Here is an 18,859-nt window from a genome sequence, read left to right as displayed (position 1 = left end):
ATGGGAACCTTATGTTATCTAAAAACCAGATACTTTCTGCATACCAGGAGCTCAATAAAAGCAATGTGGAATCGGTCAGCAGGGCTCTTGATCCTAGAGGTCATGAGTCCCCTGGTCCCATCTTTAAAACACCAATACAGTATACTAACACATATATATGGAATTTAGAAAGATGGTAACAATGACCCTATACACGAGACAGCAAAAGAGACACAGATATATAGAACAGTCTTTTGGACTCTGGGAGAAGGCGAGGGTAGGATGATTTGAGATAATAGCATTGAAACATGTAAATTATCACATGTGAAACAGATCACCAGTCCAGGTTCGATGCATGAGACAGGGTGCTCAGGGCTGGTGCACTGGGATGACCCTGAAGGGAGGGATAGGATGGGGAGGGAGGTGGGAGGGGGGTTCAGGATGGGGAACACATCTACACCCATGGCTGATTCATGTCAATGTACAGCAGAAACCACTACAATATTGTAAAGTAATTAGCCTCCAATTAAAATGAATAAATTAATTAAAAAAACTTTAATTCTGTCTCTAGTTTCCTTTTTCCAAACTGTGCGTTAACCACTTTCGATCCCTACCTGCTGCTCTGGCCGCAGCAAGTGGTGCCCAATGTGGGGCTCGAAAGTGAAGGATCGCTGAGAGGGAAGCTAAAGTTAAACAATTGTAGCAGGGTCCCGAGGAAAAGTGGGGTGAGGCCTCTGGAAATCCCCCTTTGCAGTAAGTAACACTCTCTCAGGCATTGAAACCGGGGTTAAGCATGGGAAATTCAAAAAGCTCGGAACAATACCCGCCGTATGCTGCTAGCTGCTAAGTCACTTCAGTCGTGTCCGACTCTGTGTGACCCCATAGACGGCAGCCCACCAGGCTCCCCTGTCCCTGGGATTCTCCAGGCAAGAACACTGGAGTGGGTTGCCATTTCCTTCTCCAATGCGTGAAAGTGAAAAGTGAAAGTGAAGTCGCTCAGTCGTGTCCGACTCTTAGCAACCCCATGGACTGCAGCCTACCAGGTTCCTCCATCCATGGGATTTTCCAGGCAAGAGTACTGGAGTGGGGTGCCACTGCCTTCTCCGACCCGCTGTATATATGCCTTGTAAGGCAGCTTTTAAGAGGTGAGGCACCGGGGTGGAGGAGGGGACAAAAATCAGTGAGGGCCGGCTATTGGAGCTTTTACCAACCATTGAGAAACATTGCTGGCGGTTCCCTTCTTTAGATTTAGGAACATGGGAGAAGGTAGGTAGTGAATTAGAGAAACTTCTTTGCAAGGGAGTGCCCTTGCCTGCATCTATCAGGTCAATTGGACACTGAAAATCTGCTTTGGAACCTCTTCCGACCCCTAAAAGCTCAGAAGGGAGTGAGGATGAATGTGAAACCCCATCAGAGGGAGGACTTGAATATACAGAGCCCAAGGGGGTAGAACAAGCTGCAGTTCCTTTTCGCCTTTGTTTAAGAAAGGAATTTCCTCTGCCTCCTCTTCCTCCCCCTCTTGTCTTAACTGCTGGAGCAGCTCAAGCTTTTGCTTCTTTAGGACAGACAGCAGTTCTGTCACCCCTCCAGAAAGGTTTTTTGGCGCTCGACAGGAGGGGTGATTTGGAGGTTATGGCTAGGGCGTTTCCATTGACAATACATGAACGGATAGCTCCTGGGACAGATCCTAATAATCCTAGTGGGGTATGTGAGGCTATACACAAGCAGATTCAAAATATTAAAGGAACCTAAGCAAGTTGTTCAGAATTATGGAGTAAATTCTCCTTTCATCATGGGAATAGTGCAGGGACTAGCTGAGGGTTCCCTTTTGATAATGGAAGCTCATGACCAAGTCAGGTAGATCCCCATCTCTTCAGATCAATTGATAGGCAGTGGAAATTGGGGGAGAACTTAAGATCAAGTGCTTATGGAAGATCAGGCTATAGAACAGGTGAGGCGATACTACAGAAGAGCCTGGGAGAAAATAGAGGTTAAAGGACAGGCTTTCTTTACTTTAAGAGAAGACCTCACCGCTCCAGAGAGACAATCCCTGCTGGAACATCTTATCAGTCAGGCCACACCTGTCATTAGAGCCCATTTGAACACGCTTTGGTTTATTTTTTAGCTATGAAACAATGACTACAAAAAAGAGAGATGACATTTTTGACACTGAGTGGCCAGGATATTCTTTAGACTCCAGAGAAAACTGGTTAAAATAAAATCTTTTTTGAAATTGCAAAACCGGTTCTTCTTGCATGTACAATTAGGAAAAAGTTGACTTGTTAAAATACTTTTTTGGAGCTTCAATTCTGCCTGAGAAACAAAAACAGGCCTGGGAAAAAACCTGAAGTTAACTCTTATCTTGTCCTTGGGATACACAGCCCATTCTATCTGGGACTCCAGCCATGAACAAATTGGTAGAACTTAAACCAAGAAAAAAAAAAGAAGACGCAAAGAGACATTTTAAATTTCAAGAGGAAAACTATGAGATCTCTGTCCGTCTGTCTGTCTAAATTTATCTGTATCTCAGTGTGTGTCTTTGTTTTAGGATAATATGAGGTTAATTTATAAATGAGCTCTATTTAATTTCAGGTTCACATGAACTGAGAAATATTCAATATTAACTATCTAACATTAATGTTTTTTTTTGTTAAGCTAATTATGTCTTGAGTCATCAACATTGTGTAATACTTTGATTGTGCCTAGGCTTAATGTAAACTAAATCTGTCGACAAGGAAAGTAACTCGAGTGAAGAAACTTCAAAAATAACACACACATACAAATATATATGAGATGAAAACTTTTAGATAAACTCTACTAAAATAATTATATTATAGAAATGTCTATCTAAAATAATCTGAGGACTGGGGTAACTTAAATTTCTAGGGTTGTGCTAAACTAAATGATAAAAGTTTATTAAATAGCTAGGTCATTTCCAAACAAATTAAGATTTTGAAACATTAATTACTGAACACTAACAGAGAAACTAAAGAGATTTTGGATTATTAATAAATATGTTTAGTGCCATCCTGAGATGTTCTCTGTTAAGAAAAAATTAAAACTGGTATTTATGTTCACCAATCTACAAAATGCTAATATAAAAGACAGTTTATGGTTTAAGGAAAATGAGATTTATGTTTTTAATAAAAAAAGGTATGAAAAATAAAATTACAGTCTATTAAAAAAGAAGTGAGCCTAAACTTACCGGTGGTTATTTGCTAAATAGATAAATGAAGTGATGAATACAAAAAAGTGTGAAAAAGGTTTGCAGCAAATGAAAGAAGAGTTTTGTGCATGGTACATTTTCTTAAGACATTAAACTGCCTTTGAAGTCTTATTGTTACTTTGACTAAGTAAAAAAGCTATTATTTTACAGTGAATATAAGCTGGTACCAAGCTGGAATTTGGTTTTCTCTTCCAAACAAAGTTTGGAATATGGCTTTTGATAACAGATTATACAAATTTCTTTGTCTTTAAGTGATTTATCAGTTCAGTTCAGTCACTCTGTCGTGTCTGACTCTTTGCAACCCCATGAATAGCAGCACGCCAGGCCTCCCTGTCCATCACCAACTCCCAGAGTTCACTCAAACTCACATCCTTCGAGTCGGTGATGCCATCCAGCCATCTCATCCTCTGTCGTCCCCTTTTCCTCCTGCCCCCAATCCCTCCCAGCATCGGAGTCTTTTCCAATGAGTCAACTTTTCTCATGAGGTGGCCAAAGTACATACTTGCTTATAAAATCTTTTGTTACTTTGATAAAATGAATGAGTGCTATTTCACAGTGATCTATGGAGACTATGGCACACATGGACAAAGATCATTCTGCTTCTACAAAATTAACCCCTCATCAGGAAATTTAAAAAGGATAAACAATGGTTATAAACCAATGGCACCCCACTCCAGTACTCTTGCCTGGAAAATCCCATGGACAGAGGAGCTTGGTAGGCTGCAGTCCATGGGGTCGCTAAGAATCGGACACGACTGAGCGACTTCACTTTCACTTTTCACTTTCATGCATTGGAGAAGGAAATGGCAAACCACTCCAGTGTTCTTGCCTGGAGAATCTCAGGGACGGTGGAACCTGGTGGGCTGCCGTCTATGGGGTCACACAGAGTCGGACACGACTGAAGCGACTTAGCAGCAGTAGCAGCATAAACCAAACAGTCAGGGCTATGGGAAGTCCAAGACAGCCACGTGGCTTTTCCTGGGTCCCTTTCAAACCTCACTTTTATTTCATAAGCTAAAGCCTTTCCTGGCTTCAGGGTTGATATCTCACAATAGAAAAAAAAAAAAAAAGGTTAAAATGTGTTTTCTACAATCTCCAGTGATTGGGTCATCCACTTTGCTGGACAGGTCATACAGACATTGGCAAAAAACTTCACAAACTTCTTGCAGACTATCATTTTTACTGATGTCCTTGGTCATCAGGCAAGGACCACAGAACAAAGGGATTGGTTACATGAGATTGAACAGACTGCTAAATATGACTAAAGTTTTCATGACTTTTTGTCTGACATATTACTGGCTTCTCATTTTTGTTTTCAGATATAAAAAAGCTCTTCTCCTCAAGTCACTGATGGTTTAAAACAATTTAGTCATTTACACCTGTGGGTAAAATTAAAACATTTTCTCTTTTCTCTTTACCTTGTCCCTCCAGAAACTGGAAACATTTGGGTTGTGAACAGCCTCATCAAGGTAAAAAGGACGGTTTCCAGACATTTACAAAAATCTCAGAGTATACTGAGGATTTCTAAAAGAAATCTCCACCCAACTGATGTCAGGCCTATAACATCTGTTTCACTGAATCTTCAGTTCTAGTTTTGTTAATAAGATCTGTATTTACTAAGGGGGCTTCCCTGGTGGCTCAGATGATAGAGGTCTGCCTGCAATACGGGAGACCTGGGTTCAATCCCTGGGTTGGGAAGATCCCCTGGAGAAGGAAATGGCAACCCACTCTAGTACTCTTGACTGGAGAATTCATGGACAGATGAGCCTGGAAGGCTAGTTCCTCGTGGTTATGTTACACTGCTAAGAGGTTTAATTAAGTTATTTAAAAGGACACTCTAAGTTTGTTTCTAAAGATTATATCAGTAACCAGTCTTTGAATGAAGATCAGATGCTCCAGGATCTACAACCAGCAAATTAACAACAGGCCATAGTCATTTAACAAACTAAGTCAGATGACCTGGAGATGTTACTGAGCTATACCTAATGAAAGTTCTTGACTTAAGTTCTTACTTATGATTTTACTATTACTGCTAACTATATTGCTTTCTATATTGCCTGTTTCAAAAAGTGTTGTCCCTTACATTATCAAATGTGTGACTAAGCCACTGATACAATAATGGTATATAGTTCCATATGAAACCCATAGTTATAATGGATATAATTCATATATCTTCCTTTGGTAATCTCTGTTACATACATGTGACTATTGATACATTCTCTCAATTTATATGGACCACTACTCAATCTGGTGAGCCTACAAAATGTGTACAAAGACATTTATATGCTTGTTTTGCTGTTATAAAACTACCAAAACCTCTAAAAACTAATAACGGCCCTGCTTATACCAGTAGAGCATTCCAACAATTTCTTAAAATTTGGTCTATAAAACATTCTACTGGAATGCCCTATAATCCACAAGGACAGGCCATAGTGGAGAGGGCTAATCAATCACTTAAACATATGATACAAAAACAAAAAAAGGGGGAGATGCCACAGGACAATAAATAATATTGAAGAAAGCTTTATTTACTCTCAATTTTTGAATATTTCAGCACAAACTACGGAAACTGCAGCTGAGTGACATTTTCAGGCTACATCCACAAATAAAACTAAGCCTGTGATTTGGTGGCAGATCCACTAACAAATGCTGTTACTGGGGAAGTTAATTACATGGGAATTAATTACATTGTAATTACATTGTAATTAATTACATTAATTACATGGGGAAGAGCGTTTGCTTGTATCTCCCCAGGAGAAGGTCTAGAACCTGTGTGGATTCCAGCTCGTAGAGTAAAACCAAGCAGAAACAATCAGTGACTCCAGGCAACCTGATCATGGCTATGTTTGCCCTGATAACCATTGCAGTGAGTATACTCCTGACTTTGGCAGAAGCAAAGAATTATACCTATTGAGCCTGTGTACCTAATTCCCCCATTGCTAAGGCCTGTTAATTGGGGTGAAGGATCTATCCCTATTTATGTTAATGAATCCTCCTGGATCCCTGGTCCAGAAGAGAAGCGTTTGCCCTTCATAAAAAGGAAAAGGGGACCCCCTACAATAGTACTTTGGGTTTTGACCCTTGGCCTGTTTGCCTGGGTGCTGACCAGGGCTGTCTTAATCTATCAATGCGGGCGTGGCTTTCTGTAAATTCTTTGAACAGAAATCACACTAAGGCTCAACTGTATTTGCTTTCTGGATTGAGCTTTGGATATAGAGAAACTAATCAAAATAATCTACCACATCAGATAGACCCATGTGAGAACAGACCCATATGGGCCAACCGACAAGACCAAATACAATGGGATACCTGTCGCGGGACTGAGGGGGTGATCTGACTTAATGGTTCCTATGGAATTGTCCGGGACTGGTCCCCTGAGGGGCATACAGTCTCTAATTGCTTACACCGTAACTCACCCTGCAATCCTTAAAAGAAGTTGCATTGGCATGTATGTGAGTGCAATCACACTACTATTACTACACACTGAGAATACCCCATTATCTGGCCTGGCAGTGGCATGACTTCACCACAGCCACAGCTCGAATCAGGTAGGGCTCAAACATAAATATGGAAGTTGGCCATAAGCCTGAAGAGATATCGAATTTGGGATGGAAATTATTCTCATTCCACAATTTATACTCTGTCACTCAATACATCAACAAACTGGACGTTTTATACTCAAACTTGTGTTTGGGATCCATATGTGATTATGACTGGCACTATAACTATTAACAAGACAGAAAGGAACCTAACCTGCCAGGATTGCAAACTATATACTTGCTTGATTCAACTGTAACCATTCCTATGTGATGTTGCGCAGATGTTTAGGAGTCTGGCTGCCAGTAACTTAAAGCAGGCTTTAGGAACTCTCCCCTGACATGCATACTTTGCTCACAGTACTAAATACCATTTTGAAAAGATCCAAGCGTTTCATTGGGCTCCTTATTGCCACCATAATGGTCATTATTGCCATCACTACCACAGTGGCAGTGGTGGGAGTAGCTCTCCATCAGATGGTACAAACCACCACTTTTGTGCAGGAGTGGCATAAAAATGCCAGTTCCGCTTGGGGAGCCCAAACTCATACAGATGAGGAGATTAACAACAGGTCGGTGGATGTAGAAAGGAACCTACATCCTGCAGTGCTACTCTTAGGGGAAGAAGTGCAAAATCTTAAATTACAAATGCATTTAAAGTGTGACTGGAACATTACTATTTCTGTGTGACCGCCCCCCCCTCAGGAATATAAGCAATCTGAACATACCTGGGAAAATATTAGACAACACTTGCAGGGCTATATGGCTGACAACCTTACTCTAGATATTAAACAAGCAAAAATCATGGGCATGCAGCATGCTTCTCTTAGACTACTACCAGGAACAGATATACTTCAAGGAATAGCAAAGGGCCTTAATTCATTGAGTCCTCTTGAGTGGATCAAAGGTATCAGAGGTGGTCTCATTAAAACATTACACGTGCTTTGTTGTTTCACTATAATCTTCTGTTTAGTCTTCAGAGGCACATGAAAGTCCTCCAAGAACTAATGAAGAAAGAAGTCGTGAGATTGACATATGTTCTGCTACAAAAACAAAAAGGGGGAAATGCAGGGGTTAATAGTCAGCTACCTGTTACTCTGGCTAAGTCATGAGAAGAACACCATAGGAAAAGAATAAAAGTGAGATAGAGCAATTAAGTATAATCTAAAGAAAACATACATCGGGCTGATTAGCTGGGCTCGTCATGCCTTGCTGAGCTAAGGAGGAACATGGTGTGGACCTTGGAACTCCGGGTCAGTGCAAGTTCAGAAGACTGCTTGCGGAAACACTGATGGTTCTTCCGATGTTCCTGTGAAGATTGCTGACCTTGGCTGTGTGATGCCCTTGGTACTAGGAGGTAACATAAAAACACAGAGAAGAGCACGAACTCTGGGACTTGACTAGGGGCATGGGAACCTTATGTTATCTAAAAACCAGATACCTATGCATACTAAGAGCTCAAAAAAAGTGATGTGGAATTGGTCAGCAGGGCCCTTGATCCTAGAGGTCATGAGTCCCCTGGTCCCATCTTTAAAACTTTAATTCTGTCTCTAGTTTCCTTTTTCCAAACTGTGTGTTGACCACTTTTGATCCCTACGTGCTGTGCTGGCTGCAGCAGGGGGAGGCAGGGAGGCCAGAGGATGAAAACCTGCCGTCCAGGCAGATTCCAACCACTGCCCAGGTTCCTGAGCAGGAGGAGACTGGCTCTAGAAAATAAGCCAAGTCAGTGGGACTTGCCCATGCATGCAAAATCACACGGATATGGTGGGGAGGCTACACCCAATCTACTGACAGATGGTGTGAACCCAGGGAGAGCTGGATTTACAAAGGGAAGGGTCAACTTCATGGAATTCCAAAGCCATGATCAAGGGCCTCCACAGCTATGTCAAGAAATGGGCCATTTTAAGAGAATAGGTAATGAAGTGGGAAAAGCCAAGCCAGGATGAAGGGGTGGGAGCCCACGGTGGTGGATGCAGATGGTCTCAGTCCAGGGCCTTGGCCATAGGGTTTCAGTGCTCAGAGCCCCAGTTTCAAGGTTCATTTTGCTCAGTGCCCGACACTGACCTCACACCTCCACGTGATCTTCCTTTGCTGCTGATTCTGAGTGGATGTGTCACTCACAGTGGCCCGTAGCCTTGGGGACTGAGGAATGTAGGTCAAACTCTGTGCGGAGCCCAAAGTAACAGAGGATTCCAGGGCCCTGAGGCCTGCAGGAGTTGTGCTCTGTCTTTGAACCTGGTCCTGAGGCCAGGAAAGCATCCTCTACCCACCTGTCTGCCAGGCACAGAGGGGCTCTAAAGGTGGCACCTGGACAGGGGGCACCTGTCCCTGGGGAGCATCCATTCCCCCAGCCACACTGTGGATAACAGCCCAGACTAAGTGTGGCCGCAAAGCCAGCCTGACCCTGTGGATGACGCTGTCCCCTTTTAATCTTTTATCCACGTAAGAAATGGAATATTTCCTGCCATATCAGTAAACAAGGATGTCACAGTCATCAGCGATTGCAGCCCTCCTACGAGAGCCGGTGAGCCCTGAGGGAACTCAGGAAGGAAAGAACACCTGCCATCTAGCAGCCGTCAGAATGAAGCCACTTCCTACGGTGAGCTCTGAGGAACTCAGGACACAAAACAGGATACTGGCCCCAGAGAGCTGAGATGCAAATAAAAGGAAATGATTTCAGTGCACCTAGATTCTTGGGTGCTAAAGTGCTAAATTCCTTAACTTGGGATATCTGGTTCTCTTTAATTAACCATCATCTTTTGATGTTCAGACTACCTGCCTTTTGTTGCAAAACTTCTATATATACTGACTCCTCCCCTTGCCTCCTCAGAGTTTCTCTCTCAGAGCTACTTGAGATGCTGTCTCCTGGACCTAAAGTCCTAAAATTTCCCACCAAATAAAACATAACTCTCAACTTTTAGGTTGTGAATATTTTTTAAGTCAACACATGTGAGCATCAGACTATGAATCACAAGATACAACCTCCACACTCTGGGTCCATCAGACTCCTGAGCAGTCATGAGTTCCCCCAGAGCAGAGGCTCCAAGCCAGTAGGATCCAGGACACAGCTGCTGGCTTTCAGCACTACCTTTGGTTCCCAATAACTCGACGTGCTTTGTCACGAGGGAGGGTGACAGGGCCTCCCCTTTCCCCTGGTGGGAATCAGAAACCACGTGAACTAGCCCGCATAAAAAGATCAGGTTAGAGGCAGCTCCTGGAGGCAAGCCCTCAGCCAGAACAGACTTGCCATTTTGTGTAAAATTGGAGAAAATGAGAAAGTCAGCCCTTTGAAAGCAGATCCATTCCCTGAACACTCAGGGTCTCCCCCAGGGTACTGGCCTCATCCATAATCCACATGCAATAAAATCCATCTGATTACAAGCAAATTCACTGTGAAAAATCCTACTTAAAAACACTTCAGTCATAGTCAATACATAAAAAGTTCTTTTTTTTTTTTTTCTGGCCACAAAAGGTAATTAAGTTTGAAAAGGAATGATTTTTATAACATTTTAAAATCATTACCTGGCTCTTTATATGTGTGAAAATTAATTTTGTATCATTTATTTCTGTGAAAAATATATCAGCTACCTATTTACAATGAGATTGTGGAAAAGGGTACAGATGATGACTTCAGGGTCTCACACATTTTCCAATGTAACTTTTAGTGGATATTTTGTAATTTCACTTCATCCCCAATTCCAGTGTGAATTTTTAATGCATCCCACATACAAAGCTTGTTTTCCTAACATCATGGCTTGCTTGGGGTCTCACGGGGTGTGAGCAGGGCAATGGAGTGGGAACTATGGTAGAGGATTCTTCCTCTTCCTCCTGCTCCTCCTCTTTTTCATCAACATAATTGGCAGTAGAGACCACAGCCCAGTCTCACCGCTGCAGCAGGGCTGCAAGTCCTTGCCTTGACCCCACCGTGGTACCCACCTTTCAGGACGGGCCTCTTGCCAATGCTCTGGATGCTGTAGACGGCGCTGGACAGGTGCACGTCTGGGATGAGTTGTGCCAGCAGGTACCCGGAGTACCAGGCACACAGGGAGGCGAAGATGAAGAACACTGCCTTCAGGGTGCCTGTGGACAGACAGATGACAAGATGCATGTGGGTGCCCCCACCTGCTCTCCTGACCCCATCCAGGCCTTCCTGATGGCACCCTTGAGTCTTAGCAGAATGCCCCATGGGGAATTCCTCAGGACGGTGGCCCGGCGAGGGCCTGGGGCCAGTCAGTGGAGCCCATTGGCTTCTGAGCACAGCTGCTGAGGGGAACAGGATCAGGGGACATGAGCGGGTGACAGGAGTGGGATGTGAAGGCGGTCGGGCTGAGGTTCCCATCTGCTGCTGTGCTGGGTCTCAGAGCTTCCTCATGGGCTCACATCAAGGGCTTGTCAGGCGGTCCTGACGCCTGGCCTAAGGACAGACGAGGCCCTTCCCTCCAGAGCCCATGGGACTTAGGAAGCTCCTGGAAGCAAACAGAAACCCAGCGGGTGGCGGAGGCACCCTGGTGTGTTTACCGTGTCACCAGTGCTGAGGGTGGTACCTGGTGCCCGTGAGCAGGCAGCCACCCCTGTGACACTGGAAATGGTCCCAGACTGTCATTATCCTCAGACAAGGCTGGAGGGACACTCACGGTTCCTGGCGAAGGATGTTGTTGAGTTCTGCTGCAGGCCACAGGTGCGAGGCTTTGCACAGATCACACGGAAGTGGAAGCAGAACCCCGAATCAAGGTCACCTCTGAAGCTGACTGAGCCCCTTTGTAACCATTGCCAAAAGCCCCCTGATCATTACTAACCAGCTTCCCGACTCCCAGTTAGACAAAATGCCCACTTCAGTAAACACACTGTGCTGTGCTTAGTTGCTCAGTCATGTCTTAACTCTTTTCGACCACGCTGACTGGAGCCCGCCAGGCTCCTCTGTCCATGGAGATTCTCTAGGCAAGAATACTGGAGTGGGTTGCCATGCCCTCCTCCAGGGGATCTTCCCAACCCAGGGATGGAACCTGCGTCTCCTGCATTGCAGGAAGATTCTTTACCACTGTACTACCTGGGAAGCCCTGCATTTGGCTGGTCCTCCTGATTTGTATCCTAAAGGATGAAACTGTAATTGCAAATATAGTGGTGCTTGCAGTGTTTCTGTGAGCCGTTCCAGCAAATTACAGAACCCCACCCCCTACCCCGACCCAGGAGTTGTGGGAACCCCCAGTTTTGTAGCCGGCTGCTCAGAAGTGTGGGTGGCCCCTGAGGCTGGCATCTGAAGACAGGGCAGCTTTGCAGAGGGCACTGCCCTTAAGGCCTGGGCTCTGGCGCCTCCTGTGGGTGGTGGGTGTCAGAGGTGAACTGAATGGCTGGACACCTAGTCCGTGTCAGAGGGCTGGTGACTCCCCACCCAGAGCCCTGAGCAGAGACCAGTGGGTATTCCCCAGCCCCCTTTCCAACTCTCCAGAACCCAGCCCTGGGTATCCTCTTTCTCTGGCCATGATGAAATGCAAACCTCTGTCAGTCTGGCCGTGTTGAGCCCCGGATCTCAGCTCCCTCTTCCTTCCTAGTACCTAGAGATTCCCTTCTCCCCTGCCCCTCCCCCGCCGACCTGTACTAACATGGGGTAGGTTATATCCATCAGTGTTGCAGGTGCTTGGGGAGGGGTGTGTCTGGTTAGCTTAGGTAGTCACCTGGTGAAACAGGGCCCCTCTGCCTCACCTGGATCATTTAGTCTTTTTTCAAGTGCATAATTTCAACATCCATTCCCTCTTTTTTCCAACCATGCGGTTTCTGAGAAGGTTAGAGCATAATGCAGAGAAGGCTTCCTGCTGGAAAATGACTGAGACAGTGTGGTCATTGCAGTCCCTGGCATAGGGACATCTCCAAGCTGGAAAAACCAGCCACAGAAAACTCAGTGAGAGGCCAGGGGAAGCCAGCATGCTGTCCCGGAAACCCCTGTCTGTTCTGAGCTCCAGCCGTGCTGACCCGCTGCCATGCTGGCCTCTCCATCTGCACCCTGGGGGTGAGTTTGTCCCTCTGCCCCCACGGTGCCCACCTCCAGACCCCTGGCCATCTGTTCCTTCAACGGCCCCCGCGCGGATCTGTGGCCTCCTGGGTGTGGCCTGCACGGCCACCCTCAGGTCAGCACATCGGCGCTGCCCACCATGTTTCCCCTCCAGGTCTGTGCTGCACACCTGGGATGGTGCGAGGGTCACAGGGTGTTCCAAACAGGCTGCTGGATGCGCCCTGAGTGAACCGTGTGATGCGACTGCTGGAAACATGGATTCGGCGTCAAAAGAGTCTCAGGTTCAAAAACAATAGTTCACTGTGTCCCATGTGTCAATTCACAAACAAGTGTCGTACTTGAAGAAAACTGGCAAAGCGGAGCTTATTCAGATCTTCTCAATGTCACACGTGAGATCTTTGAGCAAAGGGTTGCTCTTTGGTTTGGAGGAGACTGAAAGGGAATGGGGTGCCACCTCTCTGATGCCTTCCCACTCCAAAGGGAGGCATGGTTTTGTTCTTAGGTGAACAAGGACAAACCGGTGGCAGTGACAGGGAAGATAATGAAGAGAGAATAAAAGCCCAGACATCCTTACGTGGAGAATCATGAACTTGGAACTCCGGGGGAGGGGTGCAGCTGCTGATCCCCAGGCCAGATTTCCCACAGTGGCTGGGAGGAGCCAGGATCTGCAGCCAGATCCCTCCTGGGGAGGGAGGGCAGACCCACAGCACGCACTGGAACCAGTTTACGGTAAGATGAGGCACGAGCAGGTGGTGGAGCTAGCACCTGGGGCCACGTGGGGAGCATGGCTGAGGATTCCTCTTGGGAAAGGTGGGGGCTCAAGACCAGCCCCGGTGCGGGGGGCGGGGAGGGGGAGGTCTACCCCAGCAGGAGAGGTCCAGCACCTTCAGACGTGGAGGAGGAGACAGAGGAAGTACACAGAGTCCAGGAACTTCTGTGATTCTGTGACCAGGATCTGGCCTTTCCTCCTAAGGCAATAAAGTTGTCATCAGCCCACAGACATGTCCTGAGCACTTCCACCAGCAGTCACCCGTGAGCATTAGAGCAAAGGCCATCCTGGGCACAGGTAGGAAGTTGGAACTTCCTCCTTAGAGACCCTCTGTTAGGGCACATGTGTGCATGCCCTACCCTCGCCGCCCTCCCTCAGATTCTCAGGTGTTTCAGGCTGGCACTGACCACTTAGGCTGGAGGACAAAGCCAGTGCACACTAAGGCAGGATACTGGTGAGGAGGGTCTCAGGATCCCCCTGCCCATCCAATCCTGAACCTACAAGAGCACTCTCAAGAGGGATTCCTTCCACATCAAGTGGACTAGGATGCTGTTTGTCACTGGCAGCCTCCCCACAGGGACCCACATCCCCTGGACCCTGGAGCAGCCACACCTGCACTTCTTGTCCTTGAGAGGCTGGGGGCGCTGAGGGGTGGGTGAACCAGACTTGGATTTCAGCAGCTTTGAGGCTCCAGGCCCTGCTAGCCCCAGTGGCCACAACTGTCACAGTCCTGCCAATGAGGCTTTTTGGCAGTAGGGCTGGGAAGTGTCACACCTGAGCATCTTGGCAGGTTTGCAAGGTAACCCACCTTTCAGAGTTCACCCGCCAGCGCCCTTACTTTTAAGGAATTGGGATGACTCCTCCAGGTGGCTGCCCTTCTCCTTCAGTCTGGGTGTCCTTCCTAGATCCTTCCTAGAGCCCTACCCGGGGCAAATCTGGGGCTTGACTGAAGTGTCTAGGGAAATGCTACTTCCACACACTGCCAGATCCTTAGCTAACAAAATCAAAAGTGGCATAACCTTGACCTTTTGTGAGTATTCTCTCTGGCAGCCACACCCAGATAAATGCAAACTCGGTGTGACCTCAAAGCTTGACATGAAAGGACCACATAACTCACAAATGAATCACAAGGACTGCGTGTGAAAAAGTAGTAGGTGGGGGGAAAAGCAATCTAATAATATTCAATTATTTTCCACCCAGTCAGCAGCAAAATCATACGATAAGTATATACCAAATAACATATTGTGCTCAGATGCTCGGTTGTGTCTTAGTTTTTGTGGCCCCATGGACTGTAGCCCACCAGGCTCCTCTGTCCATGGAATTCTTCTGCAAAGAATGCTAGACTGGGGTGCCATTTCCTCCTCCTGGGGATCTTCCTGACCTAGGGATTGAACCCACGCCTCTTTTGTATCTGGCATTGACAGGCAGATTCTTTACCACTAGCGTCACCTGGAAAGCCCAAGTATATAACGTAGAAATAATGAAAAAAATTCTTCCAAAATGGCTGTAATAAAAGTCAGTGCCCCAAGAGATATATTTTCCCCCAAGCAAATAGGTGCATCGTCTCACATTTATCCGGCAAGCCATGCAAGTTACCCAAAGCAGTACTGTTCGTAGGAAAATGGTTTTGTAGAAAGCACGGATATTTTACACAAATACAACAAAAATCTTAAAACTGGGCTTTCCTACATGTTGGGCATGGAGCAGAAAGGCAGTGAGTGGGACTCTCTGCAGTGTGGTCATACAACCATAAGCCTCTCAGGGAGGAAGGAGATCACCTGCCACCCAGGGATGGAGGGCTGACCTCTAGAGAGTCCAGGAGAATGCTTTTGATCTTTTCATTTCTTCCCACTATGCTGCCATACTCTGGGAGGAATCTAGATTCCTCAGATTATGGAAGAAACAGCAAAATCGATTAGAAAGGGAATGTGTGGCAGGAACCAGAGGTTCACATGGACCCCAGAGTGCCTGAATTCACAGGCAGGTGGGAGGGCGAGGCGCACAGAGGCCACTGTTGGGAAAACCGAGTGCTAGGAGATGAAATAGTGTCTTTCCTACTTTTTCCCCAAACCTTCTGCAGGCTCAAGTAGTTTGGAGGTGAGGAGTGGGGAGTAGGGAGTCTTATAAAAAGATGCTACCAGAACTGTCATAAAAGGGACAATGGGGCCTTCCTTGATAATGAGCCCCCACTTCCCAGCCACCCGCAGACAGGTGACTTAAAACAGTCTCAGTTTCTGCACTTTTCATAATTCTCTGGGTTCGTCAGGTGGACCTGTGGCTCAGGATCCCTGGCTTCAGCCAGAGGGACCCCAAGTGCAGTTCACAACGGCCTCTGACCGGCTCGGGCGGACCCCTCCCCGCTCAGGAGCGAGGGGGCACTTGAGCAGCTCCCGCCTAAGGGCTCACTGGGTTCCGCTCCAGCTGCGCTCAGCCACCGCCTGCTTTCCAGGCAAAGCGTCACAGTCACTGGTTCCCCCCTTTGCTCCGCCCTGCACGCCGCTAGGGCGGTGGGGACAGGCGGGAGGGTGGATGAAACCTCAGCCCACTCGCGCCGCGGCTGGATTCGCTTCGCGCATCCCTGATCCCGGAAGAGAAGACCCTCCTCGTGCCGCCCCCACCTCTGGCTCCGCGTGGCAGGTCCCGGGAAGGGCGAGGGGGCGGGCGACTCTCCAGTGCCGGGGCCCCCCTTCCCGCCTCCTTCCGGTGGGGGATTGCACTCACCGGCAGCCACGGGGCGCATTTTCCAGGTGCGGCTCGGGCCCTTCTGACCCTTGGCCGCAGCTCCGGGCGACCGAGAGAGCTTCTCGAGGGCTGGACTGACCACTGGGCGACACGCCCTGGGGGGCAGGCCAGCGGCAAGGAGGGCGGGCAGATGCGTGTGCTGGTGTGCCAGGCGGGTAAGGGCGGGGCAGGTGAGCGCGGCAGGTGCGCTGGCGGCGCCCTGGAGCTCTGGGTCAGCAGCCCAGGCTGACTAGGGGATCAGAGAGAACCAGAGGGTTTTGCTCTGAAGGGAGGACGCCCTCCCTTTATGGTTGGCAGCTCTAGACCCCAATTAACGTCTCTCAAGGTCAAGAGACTGCCAAGATAGCCATATTCTGAGTTTTTAAGATGTTCCACCCGAATCCAGGTTCAAAGTCCAGGTCACCACAGCCACTGTTCTAAGGCTCTTCACTTCCTCCAGAAATTTCTGCCCACTGCTGTTTGCACAGCCCAGTCTCCTGCCTCTTGCTTCCTCCTTGACTCCGGCAGTTGATCGTGGAAAACAGAACAATGTCCCAGGCCCCGTGGTCAGGATGGCAGGGCTGCAGGTCCTTGAATTTCCAGGAGGCCAGGCATGCTTGAGCGGGAGGCCAGCAGATGTTGGAAGTGAGCTTCCCAGAAGACGCAACATCTCCAAAGAGAAAGAGCTGCTTCTCACCCACAGATGGCTTGCACTCCAGATATCCATCAGGTTGTAGGGGCTTTTGAAAGTCATGGTGGACTCAGACTCCCAAGGGCAAGTTAAAGCTCCAAGGGCAGTTGGTCACTTTTGTGGAAAAAAGAGTTCCCAAGAGGCAGGGAGCACCACCCTCTGGATCTATTGGCTCCTGAAGTTCTGCTCCCCTAAGAAAGCCCAGAAGATTCCAAAGTACCCTGGGTGGTGGTGGGGGGCCAAGGAAGCTTGGCTGTGACCCACCCAGAAGACAGGGGTCTGTATTCCTTCTCTATTCCTTCTCTAACTCCTCCTCTGGGACTCCAGCTTCCCTGGTAGTTCAGCTGGAAAAGAATCCATTTGCAATGCAGGAGACCCCAGATCAATTCCTGGGTCTGGAAGAGCCACTGGAGAAGGAATAGGCTACCCACTCCAGTATTCTGGCCTGGAGAAGTCCATGGACAGAGGAGCCTGGTGGGCTACAGAGGCAAACCGTCCGACGCGAGTGAGCGACTTTAACTCACTTCACCCCAGGACTCCAGAAGGGTAACCGGCTTGAGCATGGCACATTTCAGTCTGGATGCTTTTCTGAGCTGCTCTATGGTGCTACTCAGAAGTCATTTCCCAACTATTCCTAACAACTACGCTAAACACTGTGCATCAGCTCATTAAAGGGAGTGTGGGTTTCATCTCATCTTTGTCTTGAGCTCACCTCATTTCAGAGATGGAGCTTTTATCTCTGAGTTTGCTTTCATTTTAAAAAAATGTGGTCAAAAGTGCTCTTAACAGAAAATTTATCACTTTTTACCAAATTAAAATAAATGTACACTTTTAAGTGTACAGTTCAGTGATGTTAAGACTAGTCACATTTTTGTACAACAGAACTCTAGAACATTTTTATCGTGCAAAACTACAACTTTGCTCCTATTAATCAACTTCCCATCCCCTCCCCACTAGCACCTGGTAACCACCATTCTATTTTCTGTTTTCAGACTTTGAGTACTTTGGATATCTCAGATAATTGGAATCATACAGTGTTTGTCTTATTACGACCAGCTTATTTCCCTTAGTATAATGAACCTGAGGTTTATCTGTGTTGTAGTATGAGACAGGATTTCAGTCCTTTTTAAGACCAAATACTATTATCATATGTGAAACAGATCGCCAGTCCAGGTTCGATGCATGAGACAGGGTGCTCAGGGCTGGTGCACTGGGATGACCCAGGGGATGGGGTGTGGAGGGAGGTGGGAGGGGGGTTCAGGATGGGGAACACATGTACACCCATAGCTGATTCATGTCAATGTATAGCTTTGTCAATATTCATGTAAAGTAATTAGCCTCCAATTAAAATAAAAAATTTAAAAAAAGACCAAATACTATTCCACTATATGTATAGGCTACATTGTCTTTATCTGTTCGTCCCTTGATGAACACTTGGGTTGTTTCCACCTCTAGGCTAGTGTAAATGATGCTGCTATGAACATAGGTGTGCAAATATCTTTTCAATTCTCTTGGGTATGTACCAGAAGTGGGATTGCTGGATCATATGGTAATTCTATTTTAATTCTTTTGAGGAACTACCATACTGTTTTCCACAGTGGCTGCACCATTTTACAGGCCTAATAAGTCCATTTTACAAGTGTTCCAATTTCTCTGCATGCTCACCAACATATTATTTTTATTTTATAGTAGTCATCCTGAAGGATGTGAGGTGATAGCTCATTGTAGTTGGATTTCCATGTCTCTAATATATCAGTATTGTTGATCATCTTTTCATAGCTTGTTGGTTATCTGTATATTATCTCTGGAGAAATGTCTGTTCAGGTCATTTGCCTATTAATAAATCTGGTTGGTTTTGTTGTTGTTGAGTTGTAGGAGTTCTTTAAATATTCTGGACATTAACTCATGATCAGACATATGGTTGACAAAT

At 46.8% G+C, this 18,859-nt stretch overlaps 1 protein-coding gene across 1 annotated transcript in view; it reads right to left on the bottom strand.

Annotated features, from left to right (window-relative positions):
• Positions 1-16,391, bottom strand: part of FAM3B (FAM3 metabolism regulating signaling molecule B) — a 65,430-nt gene extending 49,039 nt beyond the window's left edge. The window contains exons 1-2 of the mRNA XM_061422185.1: positions 16,239-16,391; positions 10,678-10,821 (exon numbers count right to left, since the gene is read on the bottom strand). Of these exons, the coding sequence (XP_061278169.1) occupies positions 10,678-10,821; positions 16,239-16,257 (163 nt within the window). The 5' untranslated portion in view covers positions 16,258-16,391. The remainder of the gene's footprint in view (positions 1-10,677; positions 10,822-16,238) is intronic.
• Positions 16,392-18,859: the final 2,468 nt, after the last annotated feature.

The sequence above is a fragment of the Bos javanicus genome, chromosome 1 (genome assembly GCF_032452875.1).
Source record: "Bos javanicus breed banteng chromosome 1, ARS-OSU_banteng_1.0, whole genome shotgun sequence".
Taxonomy (NCBI): domain Eukaryota; kingdom Metazoa; phylum Chordata; class Mammalia; order Artiodactyla; family Bovidae; genus Bos; species Bos javanicus.
The sequence above is the reverse complement of the archived record's forward strand: the minus strand, read 5'-3'. Positions and strand labels throughout refer to the sequence as shown.